This window comes from Pleurodeles waltl, chromosome 1_2, assembly GCF_031143425.1.
Source record: "Pleurodeles waltl isolate 20211129_DDA chromosome 1_2, aPleWal1.hap1.20221129, whole genome shotgun sequence".
In the NCBI taxonomy this organism is placed as follows: domain Eukaryota; kingdom Metazoa; phylum Chordata; class Amphibia; order Caudata; family Salamandridae; genus Pleurodeles; species Pleurodeles waltl.
In genome coordinates, this window is record NC_090437.1 from 404,310,290 (window position 1) to 404,329,876 (window position 19,587).

General features: G+C 48.3%; 1 protein-coding gene across 1 annotated transcript in view; it reads right to left on the minus strand.

The window, feature by feature from the left end:
* ERMP1 (endoplasmic reticulum metallopeptidase 1) overlaps positions 1–13,441 on the minus strand; it is a 438,183-nt gene extending 424,742 nt beyond the window's left edge. Inside the window, exon 1 of the mRNA XM_069240202.1 lies at positions 12,811–13,441. Within this exon, the coding sequence (XP_069096303.1) occupies positions 12,811–13,091 (281 nt within the window). The 5' untranslated portion in view covers positions 13,092–13,441. The remainder of the gene's footprint in view (positions 1–12,810) is intronic.
* Between the last annotated feature and the right edge of the window lie 6,146 nt (positions 13,442–19,587).

Sequence of the window (19,587 nt, forward strand, 5' to 3'; positions counted from 1 at the left end):
GGACACATCGCTAACATAAAAATTATCATACTCCCAAGATTTAAATAACTGTTTCTTTTTTTAAACACTTATTTTATTGCCATTTAATCTGTTTCATTACCATTGTACCACATATTGTCCAACCATCGCAGATTTGTTCGGGATACATGCATATACAGGACTCTCCCCTCCCCTATGTGTAAGTACATCAGATTGCTTTAATCATCAATTTTTGCGCCATTGCACCGTCAGTAAGTATCATGCGTATTCACTACATACTGGGTGTACTTGTGTTGCTCTATTAAAGGTTGGTTTATCGGTGTCTATGGTCCGAGTAAGATTGAGATATTCCTACCCTCCAGGAGAATGATCCAAGTTGTGGTCTATTTTGCTTCACTAATGACCAAGCTGAAACACTTATGCACTGACAAAAATCTCTAGAATGCGCTTCTTAGTCCAAAGAAGACATTTATTATTTCACTACGCAAGGTTACTAAAAGGAGATTAGCATGCTGAAAGCACACGTTCAAAAATGGTCACAGCAATGAAATGAAATAATGTACAAATGATTCCCCACTACAATATACACAGCAAATATATGTATCTATATTATAATGCAAAGCAAATAATTAAAAAATATGAATCGCCATGAGAAAAGGGCATCACTGCTTCATCTCCCTCCTGTTCCGCATCACATCGCCAGATCCCAGAATCGATCGAGGAGCGGGAGATCAATTATCCTCACAGGAAGGATGGCACACTCCAGCATCCTGGATGTGCCTGAGATCTGCAAACACTGTCTGTCCCCGGTCCATCTGGTCTCAGTCTCTTACTTTGAACAAACAAGAAAGGAAAAGTCTAGAACTTCCCTTTCCCTGCAGAAGTTTATTTATTCAAAAAAATGCTGACTGCTTTAGGCATGCTTTGAAAATAACACGTTGGGACGTGGCCACATTCCCAAGGTGCCAATTCAAAACAAGTCCGTCCCCTGCCGTCTGAGTACATTCTTATCAGCCTCCGCCCTTGGTGGGGAAAAAAAAAAAACACGAAGAATAAAAACATGTGCACATTGTAAAATGTTCAAAAATATTTGCAGCTTTTAACATAGCAGTGTCTAATGCTGTGATAGTCAATAGGCAAAATGAAGCTGGTTGTCACTAATGTGACAGTGTAGTGCTAGACTAAGTGCAACATGGAGTCAGTGGTCAAAATTCACAGATCATTACATGGTCCAAGTTAAATGAGTCATGCCCGGTGTGTGAAACTAAACAAATTGGAAAGTTAATAACTGAGAACTGATGGAACTGACCCGTGGTGTAGGTGCCATTATATATCATAAGTATCCTTGTCTAGGCATCTCATGTCAAGTAAATAGTATTTACTGTAGTAGCTGCATGTGGACGTCAAGGTGGGGTCGGGGGTGATCTTGCGGACTCCTAGCACCCGTGCCAATTGTCGCCTATGTCCTTAGTGAGTATCCTAGCTCCCCGGTCATCTCACATCCTGGCCCCAGTCTTCATTCTCCGCGGTGTCTACGGCACCCGAGTTCTCCTCTGAGCCCACTGTTTCCCACTTATCTATTACTACAGACCACTGAGGCGCTATTGGCTTGCGGCTGATCCCTCTACTCTCCTCCCGTCCCAGGGCCCTCTCTTCTGCTGTTGCCCAATGTGTTACGTCTCTTTCCCACACAGTGAGGCTTGGACCGCTACCCTGTTTCCACATCAATGATATCCTGCGTTTAGCTACAATCAAAGCCACGTCCACAAACGAGTTACCAACCTTCCTGGCACAGGGTCTGCTGTACAATCCCAGCAAGGAGATTGCCATGAAGTTTTCAAGGTTTCTATGCAGTACCAGATTAAGTTTGTATATGGCCCCCTACCAAATTTCTTGTAGACACGGACATCCCCAGGTCATATGGCTAAACTCTCTGTCTTGGGAGTCCACACCGTGGACAGTTCACAGCGTTCCCTCCATATATAAGCCTAATCCGACATGGGGTAAGATAAGTCCTATGGGTATAGTTGTATTGGATATATTTCAGTCATTTATTTCTGGATACAGTAGGAGCGTATGCTAAAACCTTCTTCCACTCTACGTCAGTGAAGGACCTATCCAGGTCAGTCTCCCACTCAGTCCGGAGGCTATCTAACGGATTGTGCGTCATTCCGAGCAATGCTTTATATAACCAGGAGACAAGATGAGAGCAGTCTCCAATGGACAGCATAGTCTGGAGGACTGAATGTGTATTGGGTTCTGCTGGCGCCACTCCTCAGAGGTCCCTAGTAGCACGTACCATTGCTTCATATGTCAAGAATTGCCCCTGGGGTAAGCCGGTCTGTTTTGCCAGGTCACCAAACAGGATCAACATTCCCTGGCAGTACATCTCACCCACCACTTCTATCCCTGCTGCCAACCAGTGATGTAGTTGTCTCTTTATGAAGCAGATGGAGGGGGTCCCCCATGAGGGATCCCCACCAGGGGAATCGCTGGTGCATATGGAGTCCCAGTCTTTGTTCTCTTGAGTGTCCTCCGCCAGCCAGCCAGGGCTGATGCCAGAAGCACCCCCAGTCGGGGGCACCAAAGGCTGGGTTTCAGTACTGCGGCCACAAGTCTACTCTGATCTGGGTCCCATATTGCGGGAGCCATCTCAGTGAGATCCACCCCACCTAGCCAGCAGGAAAACCATTGCAGTTGTGCTGCCAAAAAGTAGAGCTCAAAATCAGGCACCTCGAGTCCTCCCTCCTCTGGTGGCAGACGAAGAGTGGCCAGGACCACCCACTGCCTTCCACCATATCACAATAACTCCTGCACCAGTACATCGAATGATCTGAACCAGGTTGCTGGAAATGTAATAGGCAGGCTGACAAAATAGTAGAGTAGCCTAGGAAGCACTACCATATTAGTGAGGGATCTGGCGCAATAATAGGTAAGCAGAGGGAGCGCTAGAAGGTGACAGCCGACCTCAGTGCCTTCCCCACATTGCCCTATCGGAGATCCTGAAAGTTATGTTAGACCTGTATACCCAAGCAGCGGGACGAGTGGGGTGTCCAGGAGACATCCTCTAGGCACGGGACTGGGCTGTCTATGCCATGCCACATCGGAAATACACTTGTTTTCCTGCGGTTCAGGCGGAGGCCTGAAGAAACACCGGAATCATCCAGTCAAACACCTGAGTCAGCGTTCTTCTCCCGTCCCTGAAGTATATTAGGAGGTCGTCTGCATATAAGGAGACGATATGAAAACTTCTTATTCCTGTATATTCCCCAGTCCTGTCCCACTGCTCTGAGTTTCGCTGCCAGTGGTTCTATAGCCATAGCAAAGAGAATTGGTGACATTGGGCATCCCTGCAGGGTGTGCCCTCTGTGTATCTCATAGCTACCAGAGATCATCCGCCCCATCTTGACCCTTGTAGTGGGGTGCGAGTACAGTAATTTGACCCAGTCCCAAGGCCTGCCCCAGTCCCATCTGTAACATGGTGTCCTCCAGAAACCTCAAGCTCACTATCGAAGGCCTTTTTCCAAGTCCACTGATATAATCATATTGGTTGGGCTCGGGGTTGCATGCTATCATAAAGGTGGGAGTAGAGCCTCTGGAGCTTATGGGAGGTGCCACTGGTAGGTATAAATCCATTTTGGTCACTAGGTATCAGAGTGCACATATGGGGCAGCTGTCTGGTAGCAAGGGATTTACTTAGTATCTTAAAATCTGTATTCCGCATGGACAGTGGCTGAAAATCCATGACTCCCACATCCGCTTGCATAGATTTGGGCAGTGGTACCACAATGGCTTCCAAGGTGGAGGCTGGCAACACCTTAGCCATGTAAGCCTCAGTATACATCTCCACAAGCTGTGGTACCAGGGTTCCTTTGTATAATTTATAGAACCCTGTGGGCAGGCCATCTGGGCCCGGGGTTTTGCCTGATGCCAAGGACATTATGGCTACCTTGACCTCCTCTACGGTCAGTGCTGTCCCCACTGTATCCCTGTCCACCACTGTAAGCACACTCTGAGGGAGGACAGCTAGGAAGCCCTCCGAGACATCGGGCCCGACTAGTTGTAATGGGCTGTACAGCGACTTGTAGTAGGCCATACATTTCGTGTTTATTTGCAAAGGTGAGTAGAGTATGACTAATCTAGTAATAGGAGTCCCCCCTGTCCCCAGGCAAGTCAACCAGGCCAGTAACCTTCCCACTCGCCCTTCGTCTTCATGTACCCTACCAATATATTTCTTATAATCATGGCATCGGAGTCGTTCCAGTGCAATACTGTATAATTCCCTGGTCTCTAATAATCTTGCGTGTGCCCCAGAGGTACGGTCGTCACATTGATGCATAGTGGTCTCCAGGTGCAAAATGTCCTGTTCGAGGTCCTGTCTAATGCCCACCGTTTGTCCCAGGCAGTGTCCCCTCAATAACACTTTTAAGGTCTCCCACTCAATTCCCCGGCTAGATGCCATCCCTGAGTTGGACGACAGGTATTCAGACAGTCTTAACGTCAATGTCTCCCGGAAGACTTAGGCCCTCATTATGAACATGGCGGTCCCGACCGCCATGTAATAAACACAGGGAGACCGCCACAGGTGGAACTCCACCACTGCCAGGCAGCCTGACGATGGCAGAGTTCCCTATCTGACAGGGATAATGCACCTGTGTTCCCCCAGCCTTTCCCGGGTGGTTTAGGTCGCCAGGGAAAGGCTGGCGGAATGGGTGCTCCTGCACTTGGCATGGGCAGTGCAGGGGCCCCCGTGCCCAGCTCCGTTGTGCATGTCACTACCCGATTTACGTGCAGTGATATGCGCGACGGGTGCTGCTGCACCTGCCGCACTGCTACATTGCCGACGGCTCCAAATGTACAAGCCCAGCATTCCGCTGGGCCGGCTGGCAGAAACACTGTTTTCCCTCGCCGGCCCAGCGGAATGTTGTTTATTGGGCCGGCGGGGTCTTCAACGTGCTGGAGCAGTTTGTAATGACCCCCTTAATCATCTAAGCCACTAGAGTGTTGTCAGCAGGTTGGACCGGCGAACGGGCCTCTGTTGTCTATAGGGAGAGGAGCAGGGGACTGGGATCAGAGATGGTCCGACCAAAGTATTCCATCTGTGTTACCATATCGCTAAGGGAGGAGGAACATATAATGTGGTCTATCCTAGTTTGAACATGGTAAAGGTGAAAATAATATGAGTAATCTCTGTCCAAGGGGTGTTGGAGACACCATATATCCACCATGTCCCACTGTGTTATCCAGATTGTCATGCCCGCTGTTACCCTCATAGTCGCCGCGCCCTGCAGTGGTGGTATTGAGGAGTCTGTGAAGGGGTCCAGTACCCCATTAAAGTCTCTCCCTATAAGAAACGGGATGTCAATGAAACTTGGCAGACAGACACGGAGTGTAGGAAGGGAATCTCTTCTTTGTTTGGTGCATATATACTCTCCAGCACTATCGGCTTGCCATAAAGGCGTCCCCTCCATCAGTACATAACGTCCTTCTTTATCCACATCCACAGGGGAGGCCTCGAAGGGAACCCCTGCTCTCACCCAGAATGCCGACCCCCGGGAATATGCTGAGCATGTACTTGCGAATATCTGCCCCCGCCAGCACCTTCGGAGGCGTTCTACTTCTACCTGGGTGAGGTGGGTATCCTGCAGCATGGCAATATGCACTCCCTACATTTCATTTAAGAGAGGACTTTACGACGTTTGGCCACCGAGCCTAATCCCCTGATATTCCAGGATATTAGTTTAATCTGTGAGTGTGTATCCGCTATATTCAGTGAGAGGCTCAGCCTGCATCATGTTCTAAATCCCCCCATGTCCCCTCCACAGGACCCCTCAGCATTCCAGCATGTCTCTCACAACCACAGGTTAAAACAGTTAAAACAAATGCGTCCCAACTCCCCTCCCCAAGAACAGCCGAGCAACTGCTGACCGTCCAAACCATGTAAACCAGTGTGCAACAATCACTATCATCTTCCCGCTGAAGAAGCCAGTAAGTGATCGGGCGGTTTTTGAAAACATCAGGGTCGCCTCCTATGGAGCGTGTCAGCCAGTTACCTCAGTCAAACAACAACAGGCACAGGCAATAGCCAGGGCGGGCCCCATCTCTTCTAGCAATGTCATCTGAGGTATGGGTCGTCACCTGGGGAAGCCATTCCATGATGCTAGTCACAGATTCATCATTCGTGGATTCTCACGTCACGGGGAGTCCCAGTCAGGCCTGTGGTCACCTTCCAAGATGCCCCCATCTGACAGGGAGGCTGCCGCCTGCAGGGCTGCTTTCTTTCCTTGGCTTTTGCCAAGTCAGTTTTGTCACTCCTGTGTTTCCCACTAAGCCATGTGTACGCTGCTTCTTACGTCGGCGCCCGGGATGGGTCAGGATCCTCCTTCTGTGCTTTATCAGTACCCGTCCGGTACGTTTCCAGCCACGCGAAGAATTTGTCCGGGTCTTGGCAAAACTGGGTTCAGCCTTCTAGCATGATCTTCAGTTTTGACGGAAACATCAACGAGTATCTGATTCTCTCGTCACGCAGAACTCATTTCACCTCTGTCAAGGAGGCTCATTTAGCCTGGACTGCCGCCATGAAATCTGGGAATAGGATGACCTTAGCACCCTTCACTTTGAATGGACCCTCTTCCCGCGCTGCCTGCAACAGGAGGTCATGGTCCCTGTAGTGTAGGAATTTAGCCACGGAACAGGCCGGTACACAGTGTGCTCTTTCCAGTGCAAAGAACGGTGCAAGGGGGCGGTCTTTCATGATAAATCTCAGCCATTGCTCCTGGTAAGTCACTGCATCAGGCCTTTCTGTATTTTTGGGAAGCCCCACTATACACACATTGTTCCGTCTGCTGCGGCCCTCCACGTCTTCAGCTCTGCATTCAAGTTTTTTAATCCGTTCTGGGAGTTGTACAAGTTGGGATTTCATTGCCTGGTAAGCTGGCCGCAGATCCTTCAACACCTCTTCCGCATCCTTCACCTTGTCTGACAACCTATGATGGCCAGTGCATAGGTGGCTTAGTTTGGCCGACACTTCACTTTTCTCTTGGCTTAGGGTTGTTTTAGTGTCCTCAATAGCCCCCAGGATCCTATTCAGGGTGTCTTGCATGCTAGGGGGTGTGGACTCTTCCCTCATGTCATTGTCCGGCCACTGGCGGCCCGGGTCGGAGACAGCCAGGCCTTGACCTTGTGATTTAGGACAGGCCTACCCCATGGTGAACATGTGCCAGCCGCTAAGTGCAGGGTCAGGTCTCCCCGCAACTAGGCAGATTTTGGGGTAGCAAGGAGCCGTGTCACAAATTCCAGCTCCCCCCGGGGCGATGCAGCATGCAGGGCCCTCGATGCCACAGTTCCAACAGTGGCCCAAGGAGCGCAAAAGACAGAGGTCACCGCCGGGCATGTGCCACAACGGTTCTTCAGCAACACACCGCAATGTCTCCAATGTGGGTCTGTCTCAAAAAACTGCACTCCACACTGCAGACCCCCTTCTTCATTGCCCTCTCCACAAACTGCTAGGTCAAAGTTCCAGCACGGGAGAACAGTCTGCCTCGGCAGGCTCAGGCCCGCAGTTTTACAATCCCACCATGGGACTCCAGGGCCTCCCGCCCTACTGCAATCGGGGTGAAGCCCGCACCTCTTCGGGGCCCTTCTGGACCCCCTCTGCAGGTTGGGCTACAGCGGACGTAGCTCCCCTGAAGTTCAGTCCATGCTTGGGCCATCAGCCGGGCGCATCCCCCACCTAGTCGCCTCTGACCCCTCGAGTGGGAGATCCAAGTCTGGCTACCACCAACAGCACCCATCTAGGCCCACGCTCATGGTGTCCTCTCCCAGTGGGTCCGTCCTTCCACAGCTGCAGCCGGCCCCCTTATATCCCCCGCTGAACTTCACCACCTCACCTGTGGCAACCGGGTTGGGGGCCCGTGCGTGTGCCCTGGACCACTATCCTAGCTACCTCTTACCCAGTGTACCTCGAGCCGCTGTTCTGCTCCATCACCGGGCCAGCCCAGCACCTGGGTGGCTGGGGACGGGATGGGCCCAGCCTACTCACCTGCTCCCCAGCAGGATGCTCCAGCCACGCCGGTCCACCCGTCGGCCCTCACTGCCTATCCCCGACCCTATTTCCATTTGACAGGGGCCCCGTCCTTCAGCGTAGGGACAGGATTTTTGTCAGGCTGACCTGGAGCTCCGGTTTCAGGCGGGAGCCATCTTCCTTCACCAGGCTCCGACTCCCATTTTTATAACTGTTTCTTAATGTTCCCATTCCGCTCACCAACAAGTTCTTCGCCATGCTGCATGGCCTTCTCCTAAAATTGATATGGGTAGGTCGGTGCCCACTGGTGGGTTGGGATGCACTGGTGCAACCACTCGAGCATGGAGGGTTCGGACTGTCTCACATGCAACTTTACTATGCAGTGGCCCAATGCCAATACGCCCAGCATTGATTTCACCTAGACGCCAGGATTCCTTACAGGAAACCTGAAACCGATTTAGCGTTCCCAACCCCCACTTGCATCCATTATCCCTACTGGACACCCTCTAGACCCTGCGAACATTCAACCACTCTCCAACACCAGCTGGGCCTGGAAAAAACTGCTTTAGTTGCTGTGGGCACCCCCTCTTATACTATCCACAGTTGCCACTCTCTTCCAACTCTTGACTGCCGATAACCAACGAGTTAATAGTACGACACACCCTTCAAAAACACGCACTCCACACCTTTGCTGATAGGTTTCCGGCAGGTCATATAGCGGACATAATAAACAAGGACCACTTTCCTGCTACCACCCGGATGGATTGCTTTATTATGCACTGAATCCTAAGCGGTACCCATGCCACAATCTCGACGTACCTATTAGCTGCGCCGAGTTTCTCCCACTGACCTCACGCATTGCTGACGAGAGCAGACAACGACTAGTATCCAAGCTTTACCATGTGTGTATAGTCTTACTCCCTATCATGACATTACATTTCAACAGGCTTGGGAATCTGACCTGGGTCACACACTCAAGATATGGTCTGCCTGCTGTACACAGACTTTCCTTGTCTCCCCAATCACCACAAACTTCTGCATTTTAAATTTCTCTGCAGAATGTATGTCCCTCCCAGCTTTCTTGTGCACCTGGACCCCTCGAGATCCCCCGCTTGTCCATGATGCTCCATTCCCATAGCAGACTTCTCCCACCTACCCTGGACAGGCACAACGATTGCAGTCTATTGGCAGTCTATTTATGATATACTGTCCCAGACGATAGAGATACCTGTAACTCCCAATCCTCTCCTGGCCCTGTGCGGTTGTGTGCAGTATATCCCCAAACCAGTGCACCGGTTCACTACCATAGCTTTCTTGCTGGCAAAGCAGGAGGTGGTGCTTCACTGGGGCTCTCGACACCCCCCACCCAACAAAGCATGGCTCGAAAGCCTGGCCTACTGTGATACTACAAGTGAATTATATGCTACGCTTCAAACCTTTACTTCCTGGCCCAGAAACATTTGGCACCCGCTTTGCATACACCTGCCTCCACTGCACATCTAGCCACCTCCAATGTACTTGTGATGTCTGAACTATTGTCATTTAAGCACCATGAAGTCATTTCGAAATTTACTGACTAACAGATCTATATAAGAACTGTATTTTGTACTGCATTTGCTATGTGAGAAATCAAAGTATTTTTTTTAAAATCCGTACAGAAACATCAGACCCACAAGCACTCATGCTGCAAGATTCAGAGCAGAAACAGAATGAGGAAGCATGTACTCTCCCCAACTTACAGAACAGGCTTATAAAAAATGATTTAAGGAGATGGTGCACCAGGTCCTCATAGTATTCCACAAAATAAATACAAAGTTTTGGGCAACACAATTACCCAAGGTCAATAACTCTGTCTTCCAAAAAGAAACAATACCAGCCTCATGAGAGGGTTTGGTGATTAATTCAATATACAAAAAGGAAGAGATAGGTCACTACTAGAAAATTACAGGCCGACAACCCTGCTTCACAATGAAGGTAAATACTTTGCATCAGTATTACTGGAAGACCTGTCAAACTGGACAAAGGATAATTAAATAATTCCATTAAACCAAACAGGTTTCAGGAAAGGGGTAGGTACCTTAATAAACATCTTTGCACTTTCCCTCATCATGGATCAACAGTGGAGTAATATCTTTGTTTCGTGGAATTTAAAGTTACATTTGACAGCAAAAATGTGAAAAAACATGGGCATATTTAGCCAATAAGAAAATATTGCCAGAGCTACTAAAACAGATACAACTGCAGTACACCAATACTTGGGTAAGGATAAAAGCTCAAAACCTAACATATTTCAAGGAAAATTGATGCACACATAGGTTTCAAACAGGGATATATGCTTGCAACAACGCTGTTCAATCTTTACTGAGACGATCTGATGACATAATTTAATCTGGTAAACTCCCATGCGCTAAGACTAGGGGCATTCCAACTATTTCTCTTCCTTTAAGCCGATGTTAGAAACTGGGTCTCCAGGTGGCAAAGGTTTGCACTCTGTCCAAGTAGGGACCGCAATCCTAGTCAGGGCAAGTAAGATACACACCAAAAGTTTACCTGTGCTCACCCTCTGGTAGCTTGGCACAGAGCAGTCAGGATAAACTAAAGAAGCAATGTGAAAAGTAGGTGTGCACACACACTGACACAACGTGAAAACACCACAAAACGACTCCAAAGCAGCTTAGAATAGTAGTCAATATTCATCTGTCAAAGACCAAAACTACAAAAATACAATATACACGAGCCAAGTTATGAATTTTCAAAGATTAAATCTAAGCCTTTGGGTTCTGTTCAACAACAAAGGTTCGTACACAACACATCTAAACCAACTAATAAACGTTTGGCCCAAATGGCAGCTTCTCAAAATCTATTCAGATATCTAGATGGTCCGTCGCTTCTACCAATGCTAAAAGTAATAATGTCTGCCAAGATCTCATCAATATTGACATACGGCAACGAGGCAATCTGTGGGAAGGACGCCAAAATCCTAAACCTCACAGTTACAAAAATATACAAATCTATTTTCGCCCTCCCTAGAATTCGTCATAAGCGCAGACAAGAATGGAGTTTGGCCTCGCCAACCAATCTACCGCCAGGCAGTATGCATTCGTGAAAGCATGCTACACGTTGAGAAATACGACAGAGAAATCCTTAAATCAGTATCTGTGACAAGAAATAAGCAAAGCACCCTAAACTCACCTGCAAGAAGCTACCTCCACCAGTCACTGGACAACCTAAACTTAAAGCAAGTTGGGATCTCCAGTGTACCTATTACGTTGTTAAGTTAAGAAATCAGTAAATAAACCTTTGGCATCCAGATTCTTGCTTGAGGACAAGCTCACCTTCGCCAAACGCATCCATGCTTGGTTGTAATTCAGAGTTTAAAAAAAACTTGCACTGCAACGGTTGAAGCAAGCTTCTAGACCTTTTTAAATGACAATTTCCTTAAATACACATTCTGAAACCTTCCTTCACCTGACCATAATCCACCTTGGTTAAAAACACCATCAAATGTGGTATGCAAGCTTTGTGGGACAATTAGAGAGGATTTGATCAATTTTATTGGTAAAAAAACTGCTAAACAGCCAGAGGGCCTTTCTGCGCCAGATTTTTAAGGTGCATTCATTAGTTAGTGCAGACCAGGTATATAAACTTGCTTGGAGTTTTACGACTTAAGCCTAATCTGCCACTTTGTGACTTTCTTATCAGTAAACCTTAACTTAAAAACACTAAAACTGGCAGTAAAGGGGGGCTCAAGCTACACAGCCTAAAATGATTTTAGTATATTATTATACAGTGGTTTTATGACGAGTGGTATTTTTTTATATATTTGGGCTGTTTTTATACATATGTCGTGATATTGCAATGTTGTTTATTAACTGTGCAATAAAATCTAACTTGCGGCATGGCACGTAAATTTATGGAGCGGAGGGTCTGACACTGATGGGAAATCAGAGACGCCACCGAGGCCACTGGTGGGCCAAGTCCACCTTGGCAATGATAGCGGTTGTGAATCCTGCCATCGGACAAGGATGGGTCTTTAGCGACTTAATGGCCATTAGTGACGCAAAATCTGGGGATACAAATGGCACTGCGGGCTCAATACTAATGAGGGGCACAAACACAAAAAATTACTATTACTATAGTCAGTTTCAGGGACGGGACATAGCATTAGAATCCTTGCATTGACTGGTTATCAATATGTGGCGTATCTTCTAGTACATTCATAAATTGTTGACTACGTTAAAATTATCGTAGTAAAGTAAAATGTGCAGGTCTAATAAAAACCACGATACCTGTGTGCAAATGTACCGTTCGAATCACATTTTTCCAAAAACTCTGTAGCACACGTTTTAAAGATCACAGCTGAAAAGTGCAAATTCTGTATGGTTTGCCGCACCTTAAAGTACCCACAAAAGAAATACACAGTTGTAGTTCTCACCCAGCTCCTCCCTCTTACAGATTGCTTGAGCACTGGCGCATACATCACTAATGCTATTCGTCCAACAAAAAGCATTACAATAAAGAATTGGGTGAGAAAGTGGCTACCAGCCTCCATTGACATCCGTGTGAAACTGGTAAGGAATGAGCGTGAAATCAGATTAGGAAAGACAGGAGAGCACAGGTGCCGAGGGTGTGTCTGGCGTTCTGCGAAGAGACCCAGATATGCGTTTTAACAGGCACCGGCTTCTAATTAAGGGCTAACGATTAGGACCCAAACGTTAGATTACTAGAAGTGAGGGCACGATGGAAAGAAGCACATGCAAATTAAGGAGCGGTGCACTGGAGGTGCAAGAGCTGAGGTGGCCCCGTACCTGGCCTTTGCTGCGCTGAAGAGCCCCGGGCTGGGCAGCAGTAGAAGTTGCCGCAAGGAGAGCACCACCAGCAGCCAGTGCAGCAGGAGGTACAGCAGTATCGACGGCACCAGGAAGCTCTCTCGCAGCCCCGGACTCCTGCCGCGGGAGGCGCAGCTGCCGTTGCCAGGGGGACCCATCCGGCGCTTTCTGTCTTCCCCTGTCCCGTTCTGTACCTCCGAGCTCCAGGCCGGGAGCTGCGGGGCTCCCGCACGCACCCTGCGCACCGCTGCCCCTTCCATCTTCAGGCACCGCTTCTCAACTGCCGAGGCTCAAGCCGGGCTGCCGGTCACGTAGCTCAGGAGGGTCAGGCCTCTGCAGTCCCGCCGCCTCCTGACACTGCACCTGCCCGGGGGAGGAGCCGGGGCGAGCGGGGCTGGAGATAGGCCGAGGCAGTAGGCAGGGAGTGTACGGAAGTTAGAGCGAGGTGCTGCTGTCGGCCGGGGTGCGAGGTCCCACGTGCTCTCTAAAGTCAAGCTCTGTCCTCCACCTCGACACCCGTCTGTCCCAACGCGAGAGACTCTCGAAAAGTGCTTGCCGCGCTAACCCCCGCTCCCGAAGGAGCACCTCGTGCGCCGCAGTGAAGGACAGGACGTCCTTTGCCGTAGCCCGCGACCGCATTGATCTCACAACCCTGAGATGTGAATATCCCTACGCATGTGACCTGAAATTTACATACAAATTTAAAAGTGCTGCGACGGGGCTCGTTTCGAAGTAAATGGTGAGATTTTTATCGCATTTTATAAAATCTGACTCGGACTAAATAAGTCAAGTTGACAATAACATGCAGGTTTTAGAATTTACCTCACCAAAACCTGCACGTTCCAGGAAATACCAGGCATTTTTATCCTATCAGCAATTTTACCTGCATATTTTTACCACACATTTCACGATTCGGATGTGTTACGCAGATATCGCAATTAACAGGGCCACTGGTTATCTGGCAGTATTCATACCCGCATGACCAGTATTTTAATGTTCCACCCGAGATAAAACAAAATAGAATAATCCCCTAAAGCCGGTATTTTTGCCCTTTTCCTGTAACTACATAAAATGTAACTTTGAGAAGAAACGTCATTAAAAGTTTTTTTTTCTAGAGCTCTCTTAATAACCCCTGGCTGATAAGTGCAGTAAAGAAAGGCTTATTTAAAAACGAATACACTGTTTACCAGTAATGTTCATTACTAAAAACCTTAGAAATGATGGTTGCTGTGAGACCTCCCTGAGCAGGTCCTGAACCAGCTCCTCCTCTCTGTGCTCTTCTGTGTCACTCTTAGTGCTTGCCCCTGTTGCCCCTGTTCTGAGCTGTATTGTTGTACTCTGTATTACCTGCTGCCTCACCTTTCTCAGGGCCCCACCGCCTCCCCATTGTTTTCCCGCTTTTTTTGCCACCCGCCCTCTTCACGACCTACTTAATGCCGGTCGCTGTGCGACCCCACTGTGCAGGCCCTGAACTAGCCCCCAGCTCTGTGCCATCCTCTTAGTGCTTGCCCCTGTTGGCCCCTGCTCTGCGCTGAATTGTTCTGCGTTGTATTACCTGCGGTCTGCTGCTTTAAGGCCCCCACCACTTCCCCGCTGTTGTCCTGCTTTTTTGCCTCCAACCCGCCGTCCTCCCACCCCAGGACCTTATTAATGGCAGTCCTGCTCGACTGCACAGTGGGCCTGCCAAAGGCAAGCCTGGCCGCTCCTGGACTGTGCCCAGCGTCAGGAACCCTACCTCTCCCACTATGCAACAATACTCTGCCGCTGAACTCTAGGCCCTGGCCCCCAGGAACCGTGACAAGAACTACTGCATCTCATCTCTCCAGGTCACAGTAGGACCCTTCCCCTCCCTCTAATGCCACTTCACCTGCAACACCAAGACCCACATCGCTCCCACACCGTCACCCTTCAAGCCAGAGAAACAACTTTAATGCCTGCTTCTTAACTCCAGATCCCTCTGCAAACACGTCACAGAGATATGGGACACCGTGTCCTTTCTCAGACCAGACCTGATGTTCATCACCAAGACCTGGCTTACTCCCACCACTACCCTGCACATCACCAGCGCCACCCCACAAGGCTACAAACTGATCACAAAGACTGCTACAACAAGCAAAGAGTTGGCATTGCCATTGTGCATAAGGACAACCTCTTCTGCCCTATCTTGGAGGAAGAGGCGTCCCATCTCATCAAAAATCTCATCACAGACCCCCAGTGCTATGTCCCGCCTTCTGCAAGGCCGTCGATGACCTCATTGCGCCCCTAGCTATCAACTTGACAGACTACATATTATTAGGATATATGAATTTTCCCCCTAGACTACCCTAGTGACCACAACACCACCAACCTCCTTGACAACCTACAGAACATCACTCAAACAACTAGTCACCAGCCCACACACACTGTAGGTCACACCTTAGACCCCATGTTCACAGCCAGCAAAAAAATCTAGTTCTCCCACACACAGAGCTCCCATGGACCAACCACCACTGTATTGCTTCCACTTAAACTAAGACATCACAATGCCAAAATAATTCAGCACTGTTAGCCTAAATAATTAATTTATTGGGGCACTTCCCAAGTATCAAAGCCCTACAAATATATGAGAATAAGCATATAACTCAAACACAGCAGAACATGTAAATATACAAACATAAATGCATATATGAGGTAGCCAAGACTGAAAAGGAAATGTGGAATGTGTTGAGAAAGTATGTATACATGAGCTAACTAACCAAGATTTCAAAATACTTCACCGATTGGGTTGACATCATCCACGCCAGCACAACTGGGGAACCTTTTATTCAGTCAGGAAGGCGAACCGATCAGGATCACAAATTAGATCCAGGGAAGCGCATCCACTCCACAGGTGAGCTCCTACCTTAGCGACAAGTCTTCCTGTCTTTTATACCTGAAAACACCTCAAGAAGAAAGTTCTAGAAACCCCCCTCCCCTCTAATGAAACTTAATGCTGGCTCTATTTCGTCTATGTCAAAAACACCCAAAGAAGCTGGCCAGGCTCCTAGTGTTTGTTCCAAGATAGATTTGTACATTCCTCTGGTAAAAAAAGTCTCAGCCTTGTAAACTCTTCAAGTCCGCATCCCACATAATATGTTCCAGAACTGTCCGACTCTTTGTTGGTGAAGAGAAAAACAAGTTTTGTAAGGAAAAAAACACCTGTGCTGCCCTGCAACTGCAGCAGGGCACAAATTAGAGTCACTCGCACAAAATGGAGTTGATGGTCAAATGGTGGTGAAGTCTAAATTGCATCACAACCACCTGGTACACTTTGCTATAACCAGCAGACTGGAGCTATCCACCATTCCCACACCTCCACCTCTCTTCAGCTAGGGAAAAGTCAGAGAGACCCAGTGGATCACCACCCTCCAGTCCAGCAAATCCATCCTCCCCAGCAACCTGGAACATGACACCAGCAATCTATCTAAAAGGATCCTCAATGGTGCCAACAGAGTCACCCTCCACAAGGAGCTCTGCCTCCAGAAGATCCAGCAAGCCCGCAAGGTGGTTACCCCCGAACTATGGACACTGAAGAGAGAATGCAAAAGGCTAGAAAGACAGTGGCATAGTAGCAGAGACTTTGCTGACACACCACCTTTAAAGATGCTCTAAACAAATATCATCTCAGCCTTAGAGAAGCAAAAAAGGTCACCCTACTCAGCCTCATTGAGGAAAGCACCAGCTGTTCGAAGGAACTCTTCAAGATCGTCAAAGAGTTCTCCTGCCCAGCAGCCACCGAAAACATTATCAAACCTACTCAGACCCTCTGCGACTCACAAGCCGACTACTTCCACAGCAAAATCACAGCCATCTATATAACCTTTCACCCCCAACCCACCAACATCGAAAACCTACTGACTCCATCTGAGGGCTCCTAAAGCCAGCTCATCACAGACTGGAAGCTGTTATCCATCAATGAAACAGCCGCCATCATGAGTTCAACCCACTCTGGCTCACCCAGCCCACATTACTATTTCAACCTGGGCCAGATGGAAATCAGCAGCATCCTCTCTCCCATCCTCAACACCTCCATCAGGACTGCCGCCATCCCCGAAGCATGGAAACAAGTAGAGGTCAAGCTGCTCCTGAAGAAACTTTCAGAAGACCGCAGCAAACAAAAAAATTACTGCCCTATCTCTCTGCTCCCCTTTTGAGTCTAGGTCCTGGAAAAAGCCAATAACAGCTCTCTGAACACCTGGAAAGAAACAACCTACTAGGCTCCTCTCAATGCGGTTTCCACTCCAACCACGGCACTGAGACCACCCTCATTGCTGCAACAGACATCAGGTCCCCCCTTGACCACAGAGAAAGGCGGCCTTGATCCTCCTAGACATCTCTGCTGCGTTCAGCACCATATCCCACTACACACCTACATCCAGAGTCTACCATATCAGGATCCAAAACAGCACCCTCAAATGGACCCACTCTTACATCATAGGTTGCACCCAGAGGGTCTGCCTCCCACCTTCAACCTCAGAACCTAAGAGCAACATATGGGGCGTCCACCAGGGATCCTCTTTCTGCCCCACCCTTTTCAACATCTACGTGACGCCGTTGGTTGAGATTGTTTGTGCCCATGGACTCAACATCATCTCATATGCCGATGACACCCAACGCATACCCTCCCACGCCGAAGACCATGCCACCCCCAGAGAAAACTTCAGCAACACCATGACAAATGTTGCCGAATGGATGAAATCCAACAGCTTGAAACTGAACATGGACAAGACAGAGTTGATCATCTTCGTAAGCAACCCCTCCCCTGGGACAACTCCTGGTGGCCTTCCAAGCTCAAACAGCCCCCGACCCGACTGACCAGGCCTGCAATCTCTGCATCATCACTGACATCAAGCTCACTTTCAAACATCAAATAAACACAGTGGCCTCCTCCAGCTTCCTCAGCCTCCGCATGCTACGAAGATCTTTAGATGGATCCCCATTGAAACCAGAAAGTCGTTCACCCAAGCCATCATTACCAACAGACTAAACTACGGGAATGCCCTCTACTTTGGACTCCCGTCCAGCTCCTCCATTGCCTCCAGACCATCCAGAATGCAGCAGCAATACTCCGCAGAAGGACCCACATCAACCCTCACATCAGAGGTCTCCACTGGCTGCCTGTGCACAAGAAGTGCAAATTCAGAGTTCTTACCATCGCATACAAAGCCCTCCACAACATCAGACCTAATCTAATCAACCACAGATTCTCCTTCCACCAGCCGACCAGGGAACTATATTCAACAACTCGCATTACTGCGCTTGCCTCGAGAGTTCGACGCAGCTACAGCAGAGGGCGCTCCTTTTGCTACCTCGCAGCCAAGATCTGGAATGACCTACCCTCCCACCTGCGCACCTCGCACACCCTCCTAAACTTCAGGAGAAAGCTCAAGACATGGCTCTTTGAGGAGTAGCTGCTAGTTCACAATGACTCCCCTTAGCACCTGGATACCCATCTGGGTGATAAGCCTTGCTTTACAAATCTAATGATTGATTGATTGTTTAGTGCTTCCTGTCCCAGGCAACACTGTTTGAGGACGGCCTCCTCGCACGCCTTGCAGACACCATTAGCACAGTCCTGTTTTTATTTGTAATAAAATAACTCTGTGCTCTTAGCTCAAAAGGCCTGTCCTCTCCAACAATCAGTGCTTCATGGCAAACAATCTTGAGAAATCAATACCTTCATGGGAGCAAAGTGGTGTGGAGGGTGGAGTTTGGACTGCCACATGAAGGACTAAGGTTTTGGGGAATGAAGATTACCAGTAAATAATTTATGAATGGATAGGATGCAAGCAAGGCCCTGAACACACCAATATGTTTAATGTTTGGACTGCCACAGGAATGACTAAGGTTTTGGGTAATGAAGATTACCAGTAGGTAATTTATTAATGGATAGGATGCAAGCAAGGTCTTGGACACACCAATACTTTTTGCATCCAAAAACACCACTTTAATTGTGAGCCATTGATCTGTTGCAGACTCCAGTGGTTCAAAAGTGGGATTTTGAAGCCCTTGAAGGGCCGTGGGTAAATCCCATGATGGACTAACTGAGGATTTTATAGGTCTTTTAACCAAAAACCTCTCAGCAATCTCTTAACAAAGGGATTGATCTGTTGCAACGGGTAAAAAGATTAGTTATTCTTTTGATTGCAGCCTATTGAGAAGCTAATATGGAAGTGGATAAAACCTTATGAAAACCGCCCTTGAGAAAGTCCGATATTTGATAAGGCTCAACTGTTTCTGCACTTAATCCTTTGCCACTGCTCCATCTTTAAAAATTATTCATATGTTGCTAATGTGGATGGTTTTGCTAGAACAAGCCAATTCCCTAGAACACTATAACGCCTGAAAACCCCTCCTTTCAACTTCTAAGCCGAGAGGCTGTGAACTCACCAAGTTTTTAACAGAAGTTGTGGATTAATAAGTGGAGATGGGGACAATGGGAAAATCGACTCTTGATGCACTGACTCCTGAGACAAAAGAGTGAACCAAGTTCTCCTCTGTCAGAAAGGAACTTCTAATACCACCAGCTTGTCCTCTTCCTGTACCTTTTTCAGCACCTTGTCTAGTAGGCAATGGGTTGAAATGCATATAGCAGAACAAGGAAACAACATAGCATCCATTTACCAGGCATGTAGAACCCCAGTGTCTGAACAATAGGGCAGGATAAGAGAGTATTTGCTCAAAAGAAAAGCCATGCCATGGATTACTGAACTGAACTAAAATCAGAGCAAATGAGGC